Genomic DNA, 27,762 nt, shown 5'->3' with positions numbered 1-27,762 from the left:
GAGCGCGTACGGTACAGGTTCCGGCCGTTAATAACGTGGCCGCGGCTCTCGGAATCCCGAATACCGGCGGAGCGCTTCCCCCGTAGGAGTATCGCCGGGTTTGGCGGTTGCGGGATCAGAGCGTGCAGCTCGGGTGTAACGTGACCCTCCCCATTTGTGACGTGCGCGCCACAACGTCCGAACGTGGCATTGTGGTTGCCTGACGCTCAGTGGCGGTGACTGAGAGTTTGTGTGTACGAGACGGAGCAGGATGTGAACATGGCGGACGGAGAGGGCGAGCAAGAGTGCAGCCCTGGCCCGGACCTTAGCGCCGAGATCCCGCTCTTAGAGGAGAGGTTGCAGGAGCTGGAAAGCCGCCTGCGGAAGAGCAAAGAGGAACAGGGGGAGGAGGCCGTGCAGGCTGCGACCGACTACTGCCAGCGCTTCTGTCAGGTCGGTGTAATGGATATGGCCGCTGTTGGGTACCAAGAGAGGGGGGGAGCCGCTCGTGAGGGCGCATTGGCACTTGCTGTGGATTCGGGGATGGCTGAGAGCCGAGGTGGAGGCCAGCTGCTGTTATGATGATGATGGTGTGTGTGTTCGCTGGGCGGGATCAATGGCAGCTCCTTTGTGTATTTACATGGTACATGCATGTGCAGGCCTGTCAGCCCCGTGCACGTCCTAATCACGGTGAGTCAGTGCTGGGGATCCCCGTGCGCCGCAGATCGCGTTCCTTACACCTGATGCGTCCTAGTTCGGAAAGATAACCCCCCCCCTCTCCGATCTAAAGTAACCGCGGACAGTATGAGTGACATCAGCGTGGGGTGGGGAGTCCGTGACCTTACACGGATCTTGTTTCGCAAAATGCGCGTTTTTGTTGCGTGCCCGCCTGGTGCTCGGCCGGGTAACGGCGATGACCTTCCCTGGCCCCATTCTTCCTCTTTGGCTTTTAATAGTCATGCAACCATCCACCATAGCTTTCCACGCCCCTGTCGCTCTAATCTGCAGCTGCCCGCCTCCCGTCTGAAACGAGACTGGCATGTTGTTTTCTATGTATGTATGTATGTTACCGTACATTACTGAGTGGGAAGCAGCTTTCCGCTCTGTTATCGGTGGAGGGGTCGCTGGTGGGATCTCCCACGCGATTAGATCGCAGTCTGTGGGTGCTGATTCCAGAGAGGGTTAGTATTGTGGGGGTAAGAAGGGTTGATCACGCCTCCTCCTCCTCCATTCAAGTTAGATCCAGTTGCTGCTGCATCATAGCCACTAAGGGGCTTATTTCTTAACCCCCTCTATCACATAGGATGTCGCTTTGCATTGTTTTTCAGGGTCTCCAGTAAGCAGACGGCTTGATCAATTAGCTTTCATCTTTAATGAGCGTACAACACAGCCTTATTCTCTACTGTACCCTGCAGTGATTGCCGCTTTCTTTGTTGGCTGGGCCAGTCTCCCATTCACGCAGAAGATTCCCTTTGTTGCCCGATCTGACCCTCCAACTTTTATTGTTTGTTGCCAGGCCCAACCAAATAAACAAGCATCTGTAACCCCATCAAACTTTCAGTGTTCTTAATGTTATTTACCACGTCGGACGTCTGCATTTCACGGTTCAATACAGTAAATACACTTATGGTATATGCAAGCGATTGCATGTATGGAAATACACATTGTGTGGGTTCAGTGGGAGCAGCTATCTTGGCGTCTTCATATCGCTGTTTTGGTTATTCCTGTCTCCCCTGTTAAGTTGCTCATCGGTAAATTGGTTCAGGCAGCCTCCCTAAGGTTGGAGAGAGGAGAATGGCGATCATTTTGCCCGCTCTGCCACCTTTAACCTTTAGATTGCATGTCATTTGTCTCCTATATTCAGCAAACTAAACTGCTTTCCTGGAAGTTGTTCGCTAGTACTCTGCAACAAAGAAGTCCAGCCAAAAGACCTTTGTGGTAGGTAGGTGTGCAGGATATAGTATTTGGCAATCTGATTAGCACCAAATTGCATCCATCTAAAATCTAGACATTTGCAGAAAATGCAAAATTGTACACTGAAATTATACTCATAAGGAAACAATTCAACTCCCAGGACACACATTTAATCCTAACTGCTCAAATGCATGCTCCGTTTCAGGTGTACAGCCTAATGTGTGCTTTATTTCACTTCTTAACTGCTGTACGTCTACTAAGATCATTCTTCTAATTGTACTGCAATCTTTTACCACTGCAGAAGCTCATTGCAGCCAGTGCGGCATATCCAGTAGCGTTATGTTTGTTTTGGTGTCTTATGACGTCCTGATGTTTTTGCAGTGACCTGGACTCTCCCCGTTGATCATGTGTAACAGCGGAAGAGCACCAGTACGCTGTCAAACAAGGAATACTCGATCACACAATTGGACATTCCCTTCCGGTAGGTGTCGGTGCTGACATCCACCGGAAGGTCACTGGAGGGCAAGATAAACTTAGCGGGGTCAAAGAAAGGGAAAAATATAATATAAATAAAATTTCATGGGAGCCCAGTGATGTCACCATGACATCACCAGCATGAAAACCGTGTAAGGGGTCCCCAAAGGAATCATGAGCCATACTTCAATGGGAACAGTGCAAAATATATATACTCGAGTACACACTTTTTTTTAATTTTTATTTTTTTAAGTACCTCTTCGCTCTAACACTACAAATATATTAAAAAAAAAAAAATCACTACCCCCATACCTCTTAAGTAGTATAGGGTAATATGTAAAGGATGGATGTGGCCCTGAATGTGTTCACCATAAATTGGGTCATTTTTCAGTTGTGGCACCTACAGTATAGAAGACATTTTAAGCGAAATTGCGTGGGGAAAAAACCCACATTTTAGTGTAGATTTTTTAAAAATCTATTTTCATTATAATTTTTTTTGTCTTTAAAAAATAAATAAAGGTCCTATTTCTCCTGCACAAAGCAATGTATAATTTGTGCGGGTTTATCAGATATGGAAAGGGGGAATTGCGGTTTAACAAACAAGGTAGAAATGACAAGAAAAAACACACCTCTGGTCGTTGGTTTATGAAAAAGCATCGGTCCAGTAAGTGTTAAATGATCATGCTTGATTTACAAGTAATACTTATTAACCAATAGTTATTACAAAATCTGTTTCTTCACTTCAGGTATAGAGCTGCTGAAGCAGGCCCACGTTGTCTGGAATAATTGATTTGAAATTCTTATGGATATTTGGATGAAGGAGCTGCTTAGGTTGTCAGAACCAAATGTGACCCCGCTGTGTACACACACACTCAATCTGTACATTTTACAGAGTATCTTAATTTCTTCCAGGGCTTCTTATCGCAAACACTGAATTTATTTATCACTGTGATCCTCTTGGTTGTTTTCTCTGCCCCCTCCTCTTATTGGAAGGGAGTAGACGACTGTATAGACCATATGTTACATTTTTATGTGTTGACTGGCTAAAGCTGGCAAAGCATTTAGTTCTTATTTCGCCGATCATGGGATGGTTATGCCAGGCTTAGTTCTTTCCAGCTGTTGTCTGCACCTGCAGCCGATGTCCAAAAGCCACCCAATCTGCTGCCTTAATAGCTTGTACGTGGCCGGGAACTTACCGGTGCCTTTGACAAGTCACAAGCAAACTCTGAACAGAGTGTTTATTTAAGTATGTCAATAATACTTTGCTAATAACATTTTCTTGGAACTAAACATGTTATAATAAGGCGACTGTGGCACATAACTACTTTAGACTTTGTAAATAATACATGTTTACATTAAACTTTACACAGTTTCCAAAAATGTGGTTGGAGACATGGAATATTCAGCAGTGGCTACAGTTTGATGCCGGATAGGTGGAATGTATTCTGGGCACGCTTACAGGTTTATGGGTAGACTAGGGTTTAGTCTTGGTGGATGTAGGTGCATTTGACTTTTTGAGTCTTGCATCCACTGGTGTCCTGTGGTTTCCCATCTTTAATGGCTTATAATGTCCATACCTGTTTGTTGATACGCTAAGAGTCCCGTATGCACTGAGGCTATCTAGCTTGCATTCTGTCATTATCAGTTCCACCACCTATGTTAGCTATAGTCCAGAGACATTTGTGATGCCTTTTAAGTAGAGCGGCATACTAGATGGTATTGTAAACCTCTTTGAGCCATCTTCTCTAGTTATCCTATGTACTTTAATGTATATGATAGCAGAGTTCTTGTAAGTGTTCATGTTGTGCCTCTTGCAAATGCGCAAGGGATTCCCCCATAAGCATTTGTGTCTCGGTCCACGGCCCTGCGCCGCACCTAGAAGCCTTTTTCCTCCCTTGGGCACTCTTAGAGGTGCTTCAGCTTAGTGTGTTCTGTTCTTTGTCCTTTTTCGTAAGAGAATTCACACAGCACTTCACACAATTCACACAACAAAGTGAATTCATAATATTGGGCCTTCTTCCTTGTGTGCGGAAATGTTATGCAAAATTCGCTGGCCCTCGATCACAACTGGAATAGGTTAGAAATTCGAAGGTTTGCCACCTTTTCCCGCAGGGGTAGGAACTAGATCACATAAGCACGTTTTTACCATTTGTTTAGAACATGGTGCAAGAATGTGGTATTAAATCTGCTTATTTCTTCCGTTCAAGCATTTTGTAGTGTGAAACATATTTAACACCTTCAGTTATTGTGTGCACCATAGTTTTTATGTAAACGAACCCAGCAAATTCTTTTTTTAATATCCATAGGTAATGTGTTAAGCATCAAGACCTTTGCACTTGAGGTCCAGGGACTTACAGAAGTGGAGTCAATGTATACATTATCACTATTAATAATAATAATAATCTTTCGTTCAAAGGGTGTGACAACACTAGAACTGACAAACCAATACGTTAGGTAGAGATGCACCTGCTCACAGGCTTAATAACATTTGTCTTCACTGTTCTCCACTCGTGAAAGGAATTTAATGTGAACCGCTAAACAAACCTTGAAAGAGAATAGACGTGGCAGAGAGCAGGAGAAAATTTGAAAAGCCATGTGCTCATGTTTGTAATTGCCATTTTAAGCAAATCTGTCATTTTCACAAATTTTACGTTTTGCAGTTCTGTCCGCAGCCCCATGTAAAGGTGTTTACAAGTGCAAAGAAACCATATTTAGTTGGGCCTCGTCCTATATGTATATATACAATTGTGACAACTGTGTCTAAGTGGGTCTGTTACGCATGTAGTGACAGCTGACTTATCACATCCACAGTACAAGCAGGAGATTGATGTTTGGGTCTATTCAGTAAAGGAAGCATTGAGTGGATAATTTGTAACATATAGTGAAGTCAAGGAGCTGAAGCCACAACTCTGGCCAACCCCAGTTAGCTTCTGCTGCGGGAAGAGCTTGCCCTGTATCTACAGATGAAGCTGCAGGATGTCCCTGGCACTAGTTGTTTACATTGTCACCTCACGAGTGGTTGAGTGAGGAGAAGGCAGAGAACTTCAGGACAGAAAATTATTTCCCAAAACTGATCATGACTCAACAAATCTCAGGAACCATGTTAGCATGGAAGCTGGAATTTCTTCCTGGCATCCGGGGTTTCACCTGTTGGGCAGACAAAATAGCTCTATGCAGAGCTGGTTCCTCTCCAGCAGCTGGCTTTCCCTTCCTATGAGTCCCTGGGTGGTGGGTGACATTGTGTGACCCGCAGTTAGTAGCACAGTAGCCTTTGCACGTGCAGGAGATTTGTGTAGTTCTGGTTTAGATAATGCTGTAGGCAGTTTTTAATAAATGAATTTAACTATGATAAACATTCTGTGATGTCTACAGTTTCTTTCATAGCAATGAGAAAAATAATTAATACAAGCCATCTTCTCCTTAGTTGTTCCCCAAGTGTATTACCTACTAGCACAATTTACCAGGTACTGTGCAATGCTATATAGAAGTCCAACTAAATCAGGGGGTGAAATATTGGTCGTTCAGATAAATACTAGACCAATAAAAGATGTAACTACTTATCAACCTGCCGTCTTGAAAATTAATTTTGTCATGTGTACATTATTTGAACTGAAAATGCACTGTAGATAATTAATTGTACATTTGACTTGGTAATGCGCAAGAGCGATTATCTCCAATTATGGCACCCTGCATAGGCGTTTTACTTATGCTCCTGTGGGTTTTTATTGCAGCAACCAAACCAAAGCAGGTGGTGTATTATATGATGGATAATAGACAGGCACAGGGGGTGTCTTACTGCGAGAAGCACAAATTAGCAATTTTAATTTAAAAAAACTGCTCTCTATTGTATTGGTCTCTTGTGCTTCTTTCTCCTGAATTACAGCTCACTTCATGGTGCCAGTTCACTACAAAATGCTCAGGACAAAATATTTCTTAACACACAATATGGCTGCCCCTCCACGTATAAATATAGGAGCATGGGACCATCACCTGTTTAGTGTTCTTTTGTTTGAAATCAAGTTAAAAGGTCTGTTCAAAACAAAATGTTCCGTGGTGAAGAGGCACTTATTCTGTCTACGCAATAAATGTAAAGATGTTTCCTTGTCTATTCTTCATACCCTGGAGATGCATTGGAGATGTGGCCATCCTGTCCTTCAGACAGTTGTTCAGGTCTCTCTCATGAACGTTTGAAGGCTTATTGTAAAGCGTCTTTAGGCTCAATGCCTAAATAGTGATTCAAATTTATTTTATTTACCATTGCTTTTTAACTGGCTTTGTATGTCTTGCCAGAGGTTACAAATACTACCACAACACTGTCCAATTGGATAAGTGTCCAAGATGTTTTTTCTCTAGTTAAATAAAACATGGGGCACACTCACAGTAATTGGTCTTGTTATGTGCATGCCGCGATAAGACTACATTCTAAATCCTTGGGCTAAAATGTGATTTTTCTGCCTTGGGAATGTCTTTTGATCACAATTTTGTATTTCTCCATAATTAGTTCCGGGCCTTTTCTCCTCTAAAGGAAACGAGTAGCTGTTATCCTTTTGAATAATGCATATGTAGAGAGATTCTTGTGAGAACTAGATAAAAGTAGTATCAATGGGACATGACTTGAAGGCTTGTCGTAGATATATATTCTTGGTTCTTGTGGCTTTTGCATTGTTAAAATGATAGTTTTCTATAGGATTTTTTTATATATATATATATATTTAGAAGAGTTTCTGGGCTTGTCCTCAAGCAGCTTAAAGGCACGGTACTTTAGAAGCAGAGTCTTGTTGCTGCAGCTGCCTTCATCCAACTATCATATTTTTTTTGCCCCATCCCTGTATGACGTATGCGCATATCCAGTCAGGTTTGGCTTGGCAAATACTTTGTGCTGGGGTCTGTTCAGTGCTCCGTTGACTTCAATGGGAACGTTCTTCTGCCACTTATTGGCAACCGCCAGTTACAACAAATGTTGGGCGTGCAGAAGGAGGGCAGCTGCAGCAACAGGTGTGCAGCTTGTAGGTCAGATAAGTGCTCGATTATTTTTTCTATTATAATAACTGTTACTATTTTGTTTTGGAACCTTTATTGGCTGTGCCAAACACATTAAACCTTCCCTTTAAAAATCCGGTTGGAAGGTTTCTTTTGAAATAACGTGAGCGTTCATACATATTTTGTGTTGCAGTTGTTGTACCTGCTATTGTGATGAGAGTGGGAGATTGTAGATAAGATGAGAGTTGTAACTGCACTTGATGCATCGATCTATAATATATGCTGGTATTGTAGTTAATGTAAACACTTAAGTATTATTATTAGGCAGGTTAAATAATCTTGAAAGCCTGAAGGGGGATTCATAAGCACCATGGTTATTGTTCACCGTCCAAGGAGACATAGGAAACGTACATCTATACTGTCTTTAAAAGTGGCTGTGTCTAATAGCCCCTGCTTTCTTTGGAACAATAGAATAAAAGAGAATGTGTATTATTCAGAAGCCTAGTGTAAACATTACTAGTTTGAACTTACCCTGACCCGTGACAATGACATTTCAGGAAAGAAGACAGTGGTAACCTGTCAGTCACAAGAAAAATAGTGTGTGTACGTTTAAGAAAAAAGTGCAACTGCTAAGATAGAAGACCGCTCAACCATAACAGTCGTGTTTGTTTCATGCCCTCTGTCATTTTATCACAGGCAATATGGCGGCCATAAAGGAAGTTTCAGAGAGTTGGGATTTTGTTTAAATCTTACGCAGAATGCAATAAGATTATTGCTCCATGCATGCCTTGTGTTAACCCCGGCAGGTGCCAGATTTCACTTCCGGTCCTGGTAATTGGCAAGTGAAATAACAGTCTGTTACAACCGAAAATTGCTCGTCTCGCACCCTAGGATGTCTCCAAGCTACTCGGAAACTGAAAGTCTGCGCATCTTTACGTGACAATAAATTGGGCAGGTTGAGCTTTGACTCTCGCAAGTAAAATGAAACGTGTTCTGGTCAACAGAATTTGCTTGAGTTCTGCCGTTTTCTTGTGTTTTGCCTTTTCTTGTTAGAATTAATAGTCTCAACAGGTCTTGTTATCTGTGCTTCTTGGCTCTGCAAAAGCCAGAATTGAAACATTCAATAATAGGAAGTCAGCTGGCACTGCCCGTCAGATAATAGCATGTCTGCTGCAATGCTTTCTGAATTACCTATTGCTGTCGCAATTTTTGGGGAGATTACTTTGTTATTCTGGTGTTGAGATATCAGTCTTTGACATTTCCTATATTTACTGAAGTCCGAAATCCATAGCAAGGCTTAGTCCGACCTCTATAGTGCCTTCCTACATGGATATGTTGAACACAATGTGGTTTTTGGAGGCCTTCCAGATTCTGGTTTCCACATGATACAGTGTTTATAGACAACTGTCATGTGGTTCTAAGTTACATAAAAATACAAAAACGTGATGAAAACAGGCCATGGTCTTCAAATTTGCACAATAGCCAGGATAACCAAATTTACAAACCCTCAACATTTCAAAGGCATCTGGTCCACACCCAGATCACCAAAACCAGCCAACCGCCTTGTAAGCCAGAAGACCAACTACCTATTCAGCCAGTCCACCCCTTTTTATTAGGAGGGTAACTTTCACCCCAATAAAAGCAACAGCCACCCGTGGCTCTCCTGTTTTCCACTGCTCATTAGACTCAAAAGTCAGTGCAGTCAGTCAACAGTTTGCCTTGGGCACGGGCAAAAAATGGGCAGAGCGAGCGCGACCAGAATTTTCTAACTGTTATGGCGCTAAAGCTAATTTAGTTAACCCGATCCTAACCGTACAACCACATGCTGCCCTGCACCAATAGCGCAGGGCTTTTCAGTTTGTCATGTGTATAATCTACCATAAATGCTCTGGTAGAGGTTTATTCACTAAAAAGACAGTTGACGGGAGAGTTTTCACTGTCACTTCGCTAGTCGTTATGAAGAGCCAACACTGACAGGCTTCTTCTGTTTGGAGACCTGAACTGGCCCTGTTTAATACATAATATAACATGTAAAGATAATCTAGCTAATTTAGCTATGCATTATACATAGTCGTTACAATACATAGCGCAACCTTTCTGTTAATTCTCTTTTAAGTGAATAGACCCCTCTGACTCCTTGTCATACTGACTTTTGGTGAGCAAGTCTTAATCATCCAGAGCCTTCTGGTTCATATACATACATGAAAGAAACATTCCGGGTTACAGAGACGCCCAAGAACAATGAGATCTGAGTGTCTTCTTTAATCTTTTCCTTTCTACAAATGCATGGAGGCATTTATGAGAATCTCCCCCCTCCCCCAATGCATTTCACTCCTTCCCCAGGTACTTGGCTCGCAGGAGATCCGTTCAGCTGAAAGAACCTCCTGCTTGTCAGTGTTTGCCAACAGTATACTTTCAGCCAGCTTCAGCACTGGCTCACGGGATTTCCAAGGGATCCAACGAGACCTTAATGGTTAGCACTACAAAGTACTTATGTATGCGTTCTTCATTGGTGGGGTAGTATAGGACATTATACTTTAAGCGTAAATTCCTACATTGTAGCTCACCTAATCTAGATGTAGTACCGTAGTGTTCCACATACACCTTGAATCTGCTTGCCATCAAGATCATGTGATGTTTATGACACCCAAGCAAGAGTAGCCTAATGTTTATGGCTGTAAAGTGTGTATCAAAAGCTGGGTTTTCTTTAGTAGTTACTCTTGTGACAGTTGCGCTGTACTTCTTATACTACCTGCCTTAGTCAGTATTTGGGATATCTAATATAGTTTGAATGTAACTTTGGTGCTCCGCTGGTTACCTTTACGTGTCAATGAATGTGTCTGTGCCACGGTCCTTTCTTTAACATGCTGATAATGGGACACGTACGCATATTTTCGTATGTCTAGTCACCAATTAGCAAGCAATATTTAGGCTAATCGGAAATATAGATTGTGACAGTGAGTACCCTTTATTTTGGCTTCTGCAGTATTATGTATTTGTTCATTGTTACTGTATTGCCATTGGTAGACTACATGTTGTGTATAAGTGTGGTTGCATACTTGCATTTATGTATGGCAGTTTTGTTTTCCAACATTTAATTGACAGCACCTAAAGTCATCCTAGGTTTATTGAAAAAGACCAATACCAGCCTAGCATTAGAATATTTCCCCTGTTTATAGCTACATATAACTATATAAAGTAATTTTATATTCTTTGTTTTTACAGACTCTCCTTGAATATGCAGAGAAGTGGAAGGCATCGGAATACTCTCTGCCTTTACTGGAGGTGTATACTGTGGCAATCCAAAGCTATGCTAAAGCAAGGTCGTATCTTACCTCTGAGTGTGAGAACGTAGCCCTGGTGCTAGAGAGACTAGCTCTGTAAGTATGACCCACTTCAAATATTCTTCCCGTTTTTAAGTTTGTATCGCCTGTTGATATTACTGTTTATATACCGCATAGCCGCTGATTCATAGTGTTATAAATTATATATATATACCGTATTTGCCCGAATATAGGCCCCGCTATATAACTGTGCATGTCTACGCGATGCGCTAAGACAGCCTCCCCTGCCAGCACTTTCCGGGGGGGCCTGAGTGCCGGCACGGGAGGTTGTCTAAGCGCATCGCGCAGACATTCACCGGCTGCGGCTATGCGCGTAACCAACCCCTGCTGCCGACACGTCTGCTCGATGTGCTTTAACAATCTCCCACGTTTCGCGCAGATGTCCTCCGCTGGCCCCCCTAGACACCCCGGAGTCTGCATTGGTAAGTCTAGGGGGGGCTGCTTATCTGGAGGGGCAGCATATCTCGGAGGAGGCGGCAGGGTGGCAGCATATCTCGGGGGGGCAGAGGGGCATATCTAAAAGGAAGGTGCATTAAAATGGCTATTGGTTTTCTGTTTGTGTGTAACATATGTTGACTAACAGCATAATAGATACCAAAAATGTTAAAATACAGTATGTTTGGTAGAATACTGTTTTACCATTCCACTAACGTGTATTTTTTTAAAAAAAAAATCTAATTTTTTCTTTAAAAAAGCACCTAACTTTTAGGTTGCGGCCTATAATCGAGTCAATACGGTATATCTTCAAAACAGTCTAGTCCCCAAAATTATTTATTTATTTTTTAATGCGTGTTGCTGTCTGTTTTACTGTGTGGAAACTGGAACAGGCAGTCTGTAGTTAAACAGCCAATCACATTGACACCAGCAAAATCACGTTCATGTAGAAGGTGTGTGATTGGCTGCTGTAACTCCATGCAAAAAAAGAGGTTTTATAATGTTATACACCAAGTTAAGTGTATCAAGTAGGTTACAGCATTCCAGAAAAGGTTTATTTTACCTGATGACACAAAACGGGCCTCCATGCTTTCATATAAACAACGCCCCTTAGGGATTGTTGCAACATAGAATGTCACATGAAACAGTGATCATAGCCAGTGTGACTTAAGCCAGTGTATTCAAACACTGTTATGTCGGCAGCTCCCACTGATGAGAAGGCCACAAAAATATTGTTTCTATGGAGACAATTTAAATCGCACGGGCCTCTTTAGAATACCTTTTGTTTGGACAAACAAAGAAATGACGTTGGGAATGTTCAGATATGCATGGTTAGCTGCTCTTCGCTATATGTCAGTGCAATATATGAGAGTATTAGGGCTGCAACTAACGATTATTTTAATAATCGATTAGTTGGCCGATTATTTTTTCGATTAATCGGATAAAAAAAATGTAAATTTTTCATTTATTTAGTATAATTTACTAAACAAATGATGTTAAATACAAACAGCAGAATAAAAAAACTTTGATAATACATTTCTTGTCTTTATTTCCCAACCAGCCCCCCAATATATGCACATTTGAGCCCAGGCTTGCTACGCTGCCTCCCAGACATGCCATGCTGCCCCCCCGCATATGCCACGCTGCCTCCCACATATACCACACCACGCTGCCTCCCACATATACCACACCACGCTGCCTCCCACATATGCCACTCCACGCTGCCTCCCACATATGCCACTCCACGCTGCCTCCCACATCTGCCACTCCACTCTACCCCCCACATCTGCCACTGTGCCTGATACGCCTTATACCCCCTGAAACACCACTCCATCCTCCCCAGACATGCCACCCTGCCCTCCCCACATATGCCACGCCATGCTGCCTCCCACATCTGCCACTCCACGCTGCCTCCCACATCTGCCACTCCACGCTGCCTCCCACATCTGCCACTGTGCCTGATACGCCTTATATCCCCTGATACCCCACTCCATCCTCCCCAGACATGCCACCCTGCCTCCCAGACATGCCACTTCTCTACCCCCAGATATGCCTTATACACCCTGATACACCACTCCGTCCTCCCCAGACATGCCACACTGCCCTCCCCACATATGCCTTATATACTGTATATGCCTTATACCCCCAGATTTGTCACTTCACTGCCCCCAGGATTTAGATTCCCCTAAATTAACCCTAAACTCCCCATTAACCATAACTGCCCCTAAATTAACCCTTAACACCCCCTTAACCACAGCATCCCCTAAATTAACCCTAAAGACCCCATCAACCACAGCATCCCCTAAATTAACCCTAAACACACCATTAACCACAACTGCCTCAAATTAACCCCAAACACCCCATTAACCACAGCTGCTCCTAAATTAACCCTAAACACCCTATTAACATAACTGCCCCTAAATTAACCCTAAACACCCAATTAACCATAACTGCCCCTAAATTAACCATAAACACCCCACTAACCATAACTGCCCCTAAATTAACCCCCACCTCCCCTAACTTTCAGTAGCCCAAATATATATATATTACATACATATATACACTATATATATATATATATATATATATATATATATATATATATATATATATATATATATATATATACACACACACATTATATATATATATATATATATATATATATATATATATATACACACACACACACATTATATATATATATATATATATATATACATATATATACATATACACATATACATATATATATATATACACATATACATATACTTACAGTTAGATGAGTGTCACAGCCATGTGGTTCTGGCCTGGAGAAGGAAGGGGCGGGGCCAGTTGTCACAGTGATTACAGGGAGGGGGAGTAAGTAGGAGCTGCTGCTGTGAGACGGTGAGTCAGACTAAACGGATTATATAATGAGGGGGATTTTTCAGAGCGTTTGCTCTGAAAAAACCCTCATTTTATAATCGATAATAATCGATTCAACTAATCGATAATGAAATTCGTTGCCAACGAATTTCATTATCGATTATTATCGATTTTATCGATTAGTTGTTGCAGCCCTAGAGAGTATGGAAATGAAATCAAAGCTTGATGTCTACTTTAAACTTGGTATGTACTTTGACCACCTTCTCCTTGCTGCCATGGTGAACAATTTGCAATGTTATTTTCATTTTTATTTTTTTACATTTGAAAAATAAGCCTAGAGTTTTTGTTTGGTTTAAATTGTTACTCATTATAATTTTAGTGACATTTTGTAGACTTTCTTGTGTAATGTGGAAGTGATGCTGCAGTTTCGATGATTCGTTGCCGCTGATGTTGGATAAGGGTTATGGGGCATAGTAGTCTGGACCAGATTTAAGTTCATGTATGGATGACCAGGCTGTTAACCTATTCCTTCATATAAATCTTCCAGTTGATCTAACATAACTTTATTTTTCAATTCTTCCAAAAACTGATTTGACATTTTCCTCTTTTTCATCTTGCAGAAGCTGTGTTGAACTTTTGTTATGTTTACCACATGAGCTACCTGTTGATCGTTGGGAGAAATTTCAGTATACTATTCAGGTAAGCTGCCTTGGTGGTTCTTGTTTAAAATTTTAAGTTTTTGAGGATCTGTGATGCCTTAGTTTTTGTGTGCACTATAGGGCCAAAAGGATGTGGACATCCCTCCTAATTATGGAGTTTAGATGTTTGGCTTCACCCATTGCTAACAGGTGTATAAAATCAAGTACATAGGCATGCCATCTCCATAGACAAACTTTGGGAGTAGAATGGGTTGTACTGAAGAGCACAGTGATTTTAAACATCTTTAAAATGTCTGCCCTGCTAGATCTGCCCCAGGACACTAGGTACTATTATTTTGAAGCGGAAACCTCTAGGAGTAACGGCTCAGCCGCAAAGCGTTAGACCACGTGCACTCACAGAGCAGGGCCGCCAAGTGCTGAAACTCGTAAAAATCTTTTTCTTGGACTGTTTACATTTAGCTTGTAAAACTCGTCTGTCCTGTAGCATCACTCACTACTGAGTTCCACACTGCCACTCGAAACATCAGCACAAGCGCTGTGTTAGGAGCTTCATGAAATGCATTCCCGTTGACGAGCAGCTGCACACAAGCCAAAGATCACTATGCGCTAGTCCAAGTGTTGGCTTGAGTAAATCTGGGGCAGTGGAAATGTGTTTTCTGGTAATGAATCACACATCTTCCCATCGAATGGGCACAAATTCCTACAGACACACTCTAAAATCTTGTGAAGCCTATAACAGCCTTCCCAGAAGAGTGTGGAGGCTGTTATAGGCTGCAAACCCATTCACACCCCTTAGGACATACCCATACATGCTTAAAATCTGTGCCAAAAAGGCCAATTAATGTTTATCCACAAATCACAAAGGGATCTCAATCCATACTGTTCTGGGAACAGTGGGGGGGGGGGGTTGATTTTATTTAAACAATGTAAAAAAACCTATTTATATTTAAAAAATCATTAACTCCAAGCCCCTTAAGCGATGTATAATATGTAGGGATGTGGAGTATTGCTATTGCCGAACATAGATTAGATTGTCAGACTGAGGCCTTTAAATGACTCAATTGTAGGTAAAACATTTTAATATTTTATTTATATAAAAAGCCCTATTCAAGAGGCGCTTGATGGCCATTGTTTAGAAACAGGATGTCCAAGAAGCTCATATAGGTGTGATGGTCAGGTCTCCACACGCTTTTGGTCATATAGTATATGTGTGTGTATACAGTATTGTGCAAATGTTTTAGGCAGTTGTGAAAAAATGGTGTAACACAAGAATGCTTTCAAAAAATGTAAAATGTTATTGAACAAAATGCAAAGTGAGTGAACAGAAGAAAAATCTAAATCAAATCAATATCTGGTGTGACCACCCTTTGCCATTAAAGCAGCACCAATTATATGTACACTTTAAGGAACTCAGCAGCTAGGTTGTTCCAAACATCTTGGAGAACTAACCAGTTATTCCGAGGATTTAGGCACCCTCGGTTGCGTCTTTCTCTTCATGTAATTTCAGACAGACGTGGAGGTGTTGAGATCAGGACTTTGTGGAGGCCAAACCCATGCTTCCAGGACTCCTTGTTCTTTACACAGTAGATTACTTGAAGTGGTTGTTAGGCTGCAGAATACATTTGGGGCCAATGAGATGCGTCCCCCGTGGTATTGCATGATGGATAAGTATCTGCTTGTACTTCACTGCATTGTGGCACCTGCAACATCCTTGGCAAAATTATGTTCAGACCATCCAGCAATGGTTTTAAAAAAAAAATAAAGGCAACTTTAGACAAACTTAGAAAGTGCTCCCAATGATTTCAGTGGGAATACTTTCCTGCAAGTAATAGGCTACTTGAAGCAGCCAGAGTGGCACAAAATAAATGAAAATGTACAAAGTATGATGCATTCTTTGTTGATGAGGCTTTAAGGGACACCAAACGGTCCCTGTTATTTAACAAGCGTTTTTCATGTAAATAAGTCTCTACATGGGTTCTTATTCTTGCTCTGGGAAAAGTTACTTGGTATAGAGAACCCGAGATTGCAATGTTCTGCAAAATGCATTATACGTATTGCTTATCTTTGATTAGGTGAGCATTTTATTATGTGACGCTAACTGTAATTTGCCTCCTTTTGGTGTTCTTCATAAAGGCTGCCCATACCAAGTTGGCTGAAAACGGCAGCTATGAGCTCTCTCTCTTGCACAACATTTCTCGAGAAGCTGGTGTTTGGAAAGATACAGACCTACAAAGAATACTCAACCATGAAGTGCAGAATCCTCTCTTAGGTGAGCACTGTGCATTCTGCATTAAAACTTTCTTTCCGTTGTGCATGAGTAAATGCATTATTTCAGTGTAAAGGACATTGTTAGCTGTACCTATGTGCTTTTACAAGTCCAGGCCGAATGCTTGATCTTTTGGGCATTCATGTCCATTCAGTCTAATATCTTGTTTTGGCCATATTCCCAACTACTTCACCTTTATGATATGTTAATAGCTCCCCCCCTAAAATATCTGTTAGACACTTTCATTAAAATAATTGCTTGATAAATAAGCAGAATGCCAAGGTTTTCCTTTTATTTGGTCATAGAGTATTATGTTTCATATGAGGCTCACGGCCAAAACCCAGGCTTTCCGTATTCACGGAAGTCTTATGTTACCATGCTAGATAACGTGTGTTCCAGCGCTAAACTTTGAAGCTTACAGGATTACTTGCTTTGCTAGGACCCAGAAAATGAAAAAAATGAAATCTAGACCCTGATGAGTAACATCTTCCTCTGTATCAATACATTGCACCATGTCTAATGAGTATCGTTCATCTTTAGCCTGTACCCTTTCGTCGGTTATGTACCCTGCTAATTATTGCTTTACAATTTGGTTATACTAATATTAACTCTGATAGACTGCTGCAGTGGTCACTCACACCCAAACTTCTCACTAAAACCATAGGAAGTGGGGTCTTTGTGGTGGGGATGGTTTCCCTCGTTTTGGAATGCATTGTTCAAGGTGTTAATGCGGTGGGGTTTAGCCACATTTTCAGATTGGAGAGTTTGCAAGCAGTGCATGGTTTAATCTGTAAAGTAACTTTTTGATGAAGAGCAAACAGTGGCAGGTTTCTCTTGCAAGAGTGGGCTGAGTTGGCCCTGCAAGATGCATAGTTCAGTGTGAGACTTTGAAGACATCTTACTGATATATTATACAGGGTAAGTCAAGATTTTTGTCTTGCAGCAGAAGCTCGTTTGGGTAGGACCCACAATGTAAAAACAATGAGGTTGTTTAGTTGAAATCACAGCTCACTCTGGGAAGAAAGGATTCTAGGAAATCGGAGCTTGTTGCCTGTGGTTGTTTTTCTGAAATTATAAGATGGAGCAAAATGCATTTCGTGAAAGTACAGCATAGCTTGTAATGTCTCCCTAACATTCTTCTTCATGTGTTTTGTGTGTGTTTCCCCTCCCTATCCAAACAGTTGACAGATTTCTTATGTCTGAGGGTCCACTCTTACTGGAGATGCGAATTAAGAGGCTCCTCAAACTCAGCAAAGTGGCGCCTGCAACATCCCTGGCAAAATTATGTTCAGACCATCCAGAAATGTGCAAGAAAGGCAACTTTAAACAAATCTACCTGACCTGCCTCTGTGCTGCCTCACCAAATATAAAGCTTATAGAGGAAGTAAGTTGATGCGTATGTATATATGCTTAAGAACTAGAAGGGAGCATACAATAGTGACAAACTGGTACATACTTGTTATAGCATTATTTTTTTCTTTTTCGAAAACGATATTGACCAAAATCTTTGATTCCTGTGTGATATCAGTAAGTTCAATTGTCATATGAATAACCTTGCAAATGTGTGGTTAGAAAAGCAATATGTCTGCTCCCTGTAGCCATATTCTGAATTTCTACAAAGCTTGACTGGATATGTAAAAGTGAGTGATAATGGGAATTAAGGGGAATGGTGGGTGGAACTGGGTGATGATGGAGAACATAGAAAATACCGGTGTGCCTACTACCTGGATATTTATTGCCCTTTGTATTTTTTTATTGCAGATTGCCAAAGTAGACTGTAAGGATGCATTGGACATGATTTGCAATCTGGAGTCTGATGGCGATGAGAAGACCTCCCTGATATTATGTGCTGCCTTTCTGTCCCGTCAGCTACAATATGGGGAGCTGTACTGTGCATGGTAATTTTGTTTGTTTTCATAGTGTTCTGGCAAAAATATTTTTATCAAGGCAAGCACAACATTGTCATTTCACATGAAAGTGTCTGTTTTCAGACTGGAATTGACAAATAAAAGCAATGGACATTTAACAAAAAAATTGTTCTTTGGCAAGAATATTAACCCCTTAAGGACAATGGGCGGTCCCAAAACCTATTGAAAACAATGCATTTTGAGCCCGTACATGTACGGGCTTTGTCATTAAGGGGTTAATTTCACCTTTCCTTGATGTTGATAACAAAGGTGGTGAAGAGTGTTAATATGTTCAGATGGCCTTCATGTAGAGTCTTTAGATTAATATAAAATCGCCACTTGTCGTACTAAATATTTAGTTAGAAGTATTAAACTAAAATGTGTGTCATTCTAATTTAAGCCAACAGAGTTCCTTTTTTTTTTTTATAAGAAAAATAAAAAGTAAATTTTGTGGGTGTAGACTACAATTTTGGCTTATATATTCCTTTTACACAATTCCCTTTTGATTTTCATAGGGAACTGACGCTGTTTTGGAGCAAGCTGCAGAGACGAGTGGATCCCTCTATTCAGGTCTACCTAGAAAGATGCCGGCAATTATCTTTGTTAACAAAGACCGTATACCACATTTTCTTTCTCATCAAAGTCATTCAGTCAGAGGTAAGCATTAATTGTAGTTGATACTCTGTTAAAGTTTGTAAATGCAGAAACAAAGTTCACCTTTAAAGTCCACCATATGCAGTTGTATATATTGAACATGCATATCATGTTCTGTTATTACGCCAAGCAATTAAGCAAAACTTAGAAAAGGAAACACAGGGAGTGAGTAATATTTCATTACCGATATGTATAAAGTGATAACAGATTAAGGTACTGGTAGCTTACAATGTGTTTCAATGTAATGAAATAAGAGTTGGTCTGCAGATTCATTATTTTAGTTACATAGAGTTTCTTATTGGGTCATATGCAACTGACTTCAGAAAGATCTAATATGAATGGATTTTTTTTTCAGTTGTGATGCACCATAGAAATATAAAACAAATTCAAACATAAGTATATAATTTCAGCCCCATATGTGAGTGTTGAAACATTACACGGTTCAGCATAAAAATGTGCTAGCTTTCCTGTTTTTTTTTTAATATATATTTTAAAGCTAATGCCATAAAGTTGAGTATTTGTGTTCAGGCGCTTGGTATGTCGGTCTAGTATAGGGTGCAGTGAATTACCTTTTCCTATTCTCTCTTATCCTACATAAATAATTATGTATATTATGTTTATTCAACACTGTCATTTACAGCATAATTCATGAATGAATACTGTATATGAAAATTTATGTTTTTCTTGCTATTTTTGCTTTCTATTTTAGGCGGAGGGTGCAGGACTTCCTACTTGCATTGAGTTATGTGTGCGAGCGCTACGCCTTGAATCGAGTGAAAACTCTGTTGTGAAAATCTCGATATGCAAGACCATTTCCTGCTTATTGCCTGATGACTTGGAGGTGAAGAGAGCTTGCCAGCTTACAGAGTTCCTTCTAGAGCCTACCGTGGATGCCTATTATGCTGTTGAAATGCTGTACAATCAGCCTGACCAAAAATACGATGAGGAGAGTCTTCCGGTACCAAACTCTCTGCGCTGCGAGCTCTTGCTTGTTCTGAAAACCCGTTGGCCTTTTGATCCGGAATTTTGGGACTGGAAAACATTGAAGCGCCACTGTCTGGCATTAATGGGGGAGGAGGCATCTATTGTATCATCGATAGATGAGCTAAATGACAATGAAGCATACGATCAGACAAATGACTACCACGAAACTACCAAAGTCCCACCGCTTAACGGACTTGAAGGCTTTGATGGAACTTCGAATTCCAAAGGTGCAAGCGAAGAGAGCCAAAAAAAGAAAAACATTAAAAAGCTGAGAGAACGTGGATACATATCTGAAAGATTTAGGAACTGGCAAGCTTACATGCAGTACTGCGTGCTGTGTGACAAAGAATTCTTGGGTCACAGAATAGTGCGTCATGCGCAAAAGCATTGCAAAGATGGCGTTTATAGCTGCCCTATATGTGCAAAGGAGTATAATTCAAAAGAAAGTTTTGTTCCGCATGTGACGCTACACGTAAAGCAATCCTGTAAAGAAAGACTGGCAACAATGGCATCTGCCAGAAGACTTCAGAGGTTACCTAAAAAACCACCACCTTGTAAGAGTAAAAAACCAGTGATCGTTTCCAAGCAAGAACGACCGATAAAGAAGAACAGCCTGTATTCAGAGGACTTTATAGTGTTTAATGATAATGACAATTCAGATGACAATGACGACAAGGATAACAAGCCGGCGAGTTTACCAACGGAACAGCAAATTGTTGATGAATTTCCCTGTCCTGTACAGTTTTGTAAAAAGGGTTTTAAATACTTCAAAAATTTAATTGCACATGTAAAAGGTCACAAAGACAGCGAGGAAGCAAAGCGCTTTCTTGAGATGCAGAGCAAAAAGGTAATCTGCCAATATTGCAGAAGACAGTTTGTCAGTCTGACTCATTTAAATGACCATTTGCAAATGCACTGTGGGAGCCAACCGTATATATGCATACAAATGAAGTGCAAAGCAAGTTTTAACTCCTACGCAGACCTTCTGACACACCGAAAGGAGCACAGAGTTTTCAGAGCACGGTGCATGTTTCCCAAGTGTGGCAGAATATTCTCTGCCGCTTACATGCTGTTTGACCATGAAGCACAACACTATAACACATTTACTTGTAAGAACAACGGTTGTGGGAAGATTTATCATTCTCAGCTCCAGTTAGAAAAGCACTTATCTGAACATGCAGCAGATCCCCCTTTGCAAGAGAGCAAGTGTAACACAAATGCAGGACTAATCGAGATACCAAAAGCTGCGGATAGTGAACATGGCACAGAAGAGAATTCATTACCAGAGAGTTCTTTTGACAATGAAGATAATTCAACATCGCAACCTTTAGGTGTAGTTGCAGAGCCTACTTTGGCCAACAATTCCAACTTATCCCCAACAGAAAGGACTGTGAAAGCTGACTCAATTTCTTCTGTTGAGGTGGAACAGGCCGCGTGTTTGTTAGACCACCATCTTTCCACTCCTACTGAAGTTCCCAACACAAACCTGCCAAGTTTAATCCCATCGTTATCCACGATTACGTTGAGTCAGAGTCTGGTGGCCAAAAATGGCATGTTGGCTCCAACTGATTTTCCAGCATCCTCTAGCAGTGTTTCATCACCGTCGCCTATCATCTTTTCCAATAGCGACAAACCGATTGCAGCATCTAATATAAAAGATCTAAATGAGATGCAACAACCTAATTTTCAGGATAAAAGTCTTCCCATTTTTCAAGAATGCAACACTAGCTGTCCAGATGATTCAATCCAAGATCAGGCTACCTCTACAAATTCATGTGAAAACAAAACAGTGGATGAAGGACGCATAAACAACATTATCTCCTTTGGTGCAGACAACCCGGCTCCCCCATTGTGTGAAAATAACTTGGTAATGCCTGGGTACGAGGAGAGTAGCAAAACTGAAACTACATTATCATTGTCTCTTGAAACCAGCAGTCTGCTTTCTAATGTGTTACCTCCTGTTGCCAATAATGCAGCTGTAACTCCTCTGGTGGCATGTCCGGTACCCTGCCAGAGATTCAAGTGCAATGTGGAAGGGTGTACTCGGGTCTACAACTCTGTCCAGAGCATTGGCAAACACATGAAAACAGCCCATCCAGATCACTATGCAGACTTTAAAATGGAGAGAAAAAACAGGAAAAAACTAAAGGCTGGAAGCTCAGCACAGACACTGTTTGAGGAAAGGACGTATCAAATATTGTCTGATGACGATACTACTGGTAATGGTGGTTTCCAATCACCAGTCCAAAATGCCACAAATCCTACGTTTTGTAATCCGTTACAGCACAGCCCAAATACAGTTTTTCCAACACACCTTGAAAACTTGGTGAATCCAGTGCTTAGCTCAGCAGTAGATAGTATCATAACTCAGGGCCTGTCCAAAAATGTTGCAGACAGTCTACTAAGCTCTGAGGTTGGTACCTTGACTAATGCAGCCTTGACATCACAACTGGAGGACTTGGCAAAGGTTGTTTTACCTTTAAAATTTGAAAACGGTTCAGACCCATTTCTGCCAATTCCAACTGAAAACGATCCTTTGCCAGTCTTGTCTTCTCTGAGTGGTAGCACAATGTTTTCTCAATTGGGAAATCATGCCGATCACGACACCGTTCTGGCAGGGGCTGATGCTGCCAATTCAGTATTCCTTAAAGAAGCTGATGCAGAAACATCATTTGCTAAACAGGTTGAGAGCAGTACAGACATAGACACGAGCTTTAATTTGGAGAAGTCATCTAGCATGCTTTCAAATTCTGCAGAAAACAGCACTACAAGGACTACAAGAAACAAAGAGAGAAAGCCAAAGCACAGTGCTAGAGCAAAATGTCCTGCAATTATCAGAGATGGTAAATTTATATGTAGCAGATGTTTTAGAGTCTTCACAAACCCAAGATCACTTGGTGGCCATTTGTCTAAAAGAAGTGTTTGCAAACCCCATAATGAATATGATGTTTCACATGCCCCCCTGGTAGATGGTCAGCCCTCTGTTTTGGCTAACATGATTCTTACCTCTAGTCCCAAACAGTCTTTACCACCACCCCCACAGACTTTCAACCCTGAAATGACTCTTAAAACTGAGCCTTTCCTTCAATCAGTCGCGCTTGGTAATGAGGCTCCTCCGTTTTTACAAAGTGGACTTGTACAACCCAATCCCCATGATTTCATTCCATATGGAAGTAAGGATGCATCTACATTGCAAGAGTTAGCCACTCTAAAAGCTGTGGACACCATTCCAGCTCGTATTAATGTGTCTTCAGAGAGCTTCAGGACTGGCAGTGACGCAGCTTCTGTCCCTAACTTGTCAGCTATGGTCACACCTCATATTTCACAAACCTTAAGCAATGAAGACGCTAACAGCAAAGTATTGAACTCTAATGTGCATAGTGGTAATTTAACTGCTGATACTCAAGAACGTTGCCTGAAGAAAGAGGAAAACGGTTTATGTTCAAATTCAGTAATAAAGTCTGAAGAGGAGAACCATTGCATATCTACTCCTGTAAGCAGTTCTAGAGTGTCTGTCATAAGTGGCCCTCAGAGTTCATGTTTGACCTCCCCCAAGAAAAAAGGCAATTCATCCAAGAAAAAAAAGAAAAATACAGACTCTCCTACCGAAAGTGCTTCACATGAGATGGTAAAAAATATCTTGGCAGCAATATCGAACCTGCCACCAATAATTGGAGGAAATGAGCAGGGGCCTAATGCAGCACAACCAAATTTATTGGCTTATGGATCTGAACTTCTGGAAAATATTGCAAAACACTTAAACAATGCAGATAAACAATTGTTCATGTCTTACGTTAATGAAAGCCTGAGGGCCACTTCTGATGTCCAAACATTATCTCCATTTAGTGCAGAGCCAGAGAAAAGCGAGACAGTAGTCGTGCCACACTGTACTACTGAGAGCAAAGGAGAAGAACAATTAGGCCTTCTGGGAAAAAGATTTGACAACGTGCCAGCTGGGGTTCCATCATTGTCTGTTAATGGCAGCATCCGAGATATGTGCACCACTTTTCCACCCTGTCAAAATACTCTCGATGACGATGTTGAGGACATACCAGATGTCTCACAAAACATGATCTCGGCCAATAGTCCATGTAATATTCCAGTTTGTTCTAATTCTCCAACACAAGAAACTAATGCAAAGCATGATACACAAGTGTTAGAAATAATGGATTTAGTACAGAAACTTCAGTTGGTGGATAATTACCTCCCTGAAGGTCCAGGAGGCGATCCAGACGCCGAAAGTCCTGTTGATCCATTGCTTCAGACCTCCAGTGTAATTGTACCAAATCCAAGTCTGTGTGTTTCCCAGGAAGAAGAAGATGGGGGTTTAAAACCACTGATAGATAAATGTACTGCAAAGCCTTTCATTTGCCAAGAGAATGGTTGTACTTACTGTGCAATGACAAAGGATGCTTTGTTTAAACATTATGCTAAGGTGCATGACTATACACAAGAGAGGTTAATGGAAATTAAGAAGCATCAGCTGAAGTTTGCTCCTTTCAGATGTGTGGTGCCTTCATGTACAAAAACATTTACCAGAAATTCTAATTTAAGAGCGCACTGTCAAACAATGCATCATTTCACATCAGAGCAATTGGTAAAGCTAAAAATAAAAAGACCCTATGGTAAGAAGCCTGTTAATGAAAGCATGACGGTCCCAGTTCAGGAAATGTCACCCAAAATGACTGAAATTGAAAAACACCCAGAATTGAATGTGACTCCACCTGTGGTAATCGATACAAACCCAGAACCATACCAAATCAAAGTTACCCAAGAAATTGTTGAAGCTCCTAAAACACAAGAACAAATAACACCAATCGTGTTGCCTGCTCCAGAGTTATCAATAACAAATAGTTTAAACACAAAAATAAAGAAGATAAAGAAGAAACGAAAAGAAGCTGAGCTAAATTGTACAATTAACATTCAGAACACTGGTAATCCGCACCATGGGGTAAATTCATTTAGACCCTACCAGTGTGTTCATCAAGGCTGTACTGCAGCATTTACCATACAGCAAAACTTAATTCTTCATTACCAAGCCGTCCACAAGTCAGACATGTCAAAGTTCTCACTAGAAGAGGATGTTGTGAATGAGCGTGAAGGTTGTGAAAATGGTCTCGTACTGAGAGAGTTCAGATGCATGGAAACTGACTGTTCTAGAATATTTCAAGAGGTTGCCAGTCTCATACTGCACTATGTGAATCATCATGAGATGAATGCTGAGGAAATAGAGAATGCCATTTCTTTCATACATGTTGGACAGTTTAAGTGTGACCAGCAACAGTGCTCCTGTGTTTTTACAACTTGCTCGGGTTACATTGAGCATCTTGAGGAAACTCATGAGATAAAAAGGAAACCAATCAAACTGGATGATGATGAGACCTATAAATGTGACTGTGAAGGCTGTGACCGAGTTTATGCAACAAGGTCTAATTTGCTAAGGCACATATTTCACAAGCACAACGACAAGCATAAGGAGCATCTTCTTAGGCCGAGAAAAATTAGTCTTAGTGACCAAGAGTGTCTAGAGGAAAAAAATTCAAGAGAGAAACCCAGAGTGCCTAAACCAAAGGGTGACGTTGAAGGGATTCAGGTTCCAAAAGCAAAGAGGATCAAAGGAAGTGGCATAGTAAAAGATGCTAAAGCTGGAAAAGGGCAATCAAAAGTAGGTCCATTGTCACTGAAATATGGGCGGCATACTTATTCATTAAAGTCTAAGGAAACTGCACTGGCAGAATGCACTGGTAACCAACCAAAACAGTATCCTTGTATGGTCCGTGGATGCAAGTCTGTTGTAGGTAGTGAAAACAACGTTATAAGACACTATAAATCCCACAAAGTAACAAGAGCATTCATTTTGCGGCATAGAAAAGCTCTGATTGTGTGCAAAAGGCGAGGACGCCACGTACCTCAAACTGGACCTCCGGACCTCCAGTCGTTAGGAGAAAGTACGAAAGATGAAGTCCAGGAAGAGGCTGTCCAACCACAAATAAAACCTCCTACGAATGCGGTTGAAAGCAGTGATGAATCCAGTATCTTAACTTCTCAGCAGAGCGAAACAGAAAAGGATGAGATGGATGAACTTGCTGAGCTGTTTATTGCAAAGTTAAGTAATGAAGACAGTACAGGTTCAGAGAGTCAATCAAGGACTTCATCCTTTGAAGGCAGTGACTGTCAGGAGACAAGTTCTTGCCAGTCTGAGCCCCAAAGGCATTCCAGCCACCTGAAAAGACCAGGGAGGCAAAAGCATGCCACCCCGAGTAAGAAACGGAAAAAAGACACTTCTGATGAAACGCTGTCTGCTGAAACAAGTAGCACATTAAGTGGTGAGGAGGCAATTGCTCCTGTTGTTGCCTCGGAGGAACCACCAGTTTTTGACTTAAGTTCATTTAAACCTATGGGATTTGAAGTTTCATTCCTTAAATTCCTTGAGGAATCTGCTGCCAAGGAAAAGAAACATACACCGAGAGATCATGTAAAAGCTATAACACAGAAAGATCTGCAGCCAGCTGAGAAAAAAACACAATTGCCAGTTGATGACGAGTTTTCATGGGAAAATACAGACACAGACACTTACTTAATTTTTGCTAATCCTTCCCACCTCCCAGACTTCGATAATGTAAAAATAGTTTTAGAATACCAATTCAATGACTATATTGACCTTGTAGTAAAACAGCTGAACGAACTGAAACCTGTTGTGGTTCTTAAGAGACACAAAATGCCCCGGAACGAATTGGTTAGCATCACAACGGAGCAAACTTTTTATCCAGAGGAGGAAGTTGACTTGTAGAGAGGTCCTAGTATATTCAAAGTCTGTACATTTTTATCGTGTAATAGAAAACAACAAGCATGCAAATAAATGCATTTTTAGTATTTGTTGTTGTGAGAGTGACTTAACCTGGCTGAAGAAAATATATTTATAAATATATATATATATATATATATATCATGACACAAGTCATGCTAATTTCTCATTCCGATTTATCCCCATGGGACCTGTGGAATGAAATTTTGTTCAGTTATGTAAATATTTCAGAACCTCAATATTTCTATTGATAAAATGTCCTTTCCACAAATAACAATTTGTGTAATGTCTGTGGTTTCGTATATTCACCAGTCCACTGCTTCATGTATAAAAGGATCCTTTAAACTTGTATAAAACATTTTTTTTTTGTAAATGACACTGTTGACACATTTGCTGCCTACGTCTAATTAAATGACACGTTTATATTCTGAATTTTAATTTGTAATTATGTGCGCCTTTTTAAAATTGTAACTTTCTCGGGTTGCAAGTTTTTGCTAAATACTTGAATCCGATTCTGAAACATAAAATTTCCAGAATTAAAAGAAAATCTGCAGTTTTTAAATAAATACGTGTATGTGGATTCACCCTACAGTGCTGAGAGCCTCCAGTGTCACGGACATTAACCATGAGGATGCCGACTAAGTTAATGATCGAGTTTAATTTACTCCCTGATATATTTTGTAAAGTGGGTATTTAATACATCGCATTCTTACAACTTTTCATGTGTGAATTTTTGGGGCTTTTTTTTTTTGTTTTGTTTTTACACTAAACCATTGTAAATGTCCTTGAGAAATGATAGTTGTGTGAAAGTGTATATTTTTTGAGTTGGTGACTTGTGACGTAGCCCAGTATTGCCTTAAATAAAATCACATTTTATTTCCTTTTTTTTTTACAAATATTTTTTCATATAGTTTTGTTTTTCTTTTTTTCAGACTTGCGGACACTAAACTTATCCTGTTTTTATTTCTATCAGATAATTTGGCAACTTAAT

The 27,762-nt window shown here is 40.8% G+C and overlaps 1 protein-coding gene and 1 long non-coding RNA gene across 2 annotated transcripts in view; one reads left to right on the top strand and one right to left on the bottom strand.

Moving 5' to 3' along the window:
* The window catches only part of LOC128482732 (uncharacterized), a 194,439-nt gene that overhangs the window by 141,995 nt on the left and 24,682 nt on the right, over positions 1-27,762 (bottom strand). The gene's annotated exons all lie outside the window — the stretch shown is intronic.
* ZNF292 (zinc finger protein 292) lies at positions 186-27,651 on the top strand. The gene is made up of 8 exons (XM_053458595.1): positions 186-432; positions 10,573-10,727; positions 14,117-14,195; positions 16,289-16,424; positions 17,603-17,805; positions 18,183-18,319; positions 18,844-18,985; positions 19,692-27,651. The coding sequence occupies exons 1-8, from the start codon at positions 259-261 to the stop codon at positions 26,754-26,756; spliced, it is 8,091 nt and encodes a 2,696-aa protein (XP_053314570.1). The 5' UTR covers positions 186-258; the 3' UTR covers positions 26,757-27,651.

The sequence above is a fragment of the Spea bombifrons genome, chromosome 3 (assembly GCF_027358695.1).
Source record: "Spea bombifrons isolate aSpeBom1 chromosome 3, aSpeBom1.2.pri, whole genome shotgun sequence".
Taxonomy (NCBI): domain Eukaryota; kingdom Metazoa; phylum Chordata; class Amphibia; order Anura; family Pelobatidae; genus Spea; species Spea bombifrons.
The sequence above is the reverse complement of the archived record's forward strand: the minus strand, read 5'-3'. Positions and strand labels throughout refer to the sequence as shown.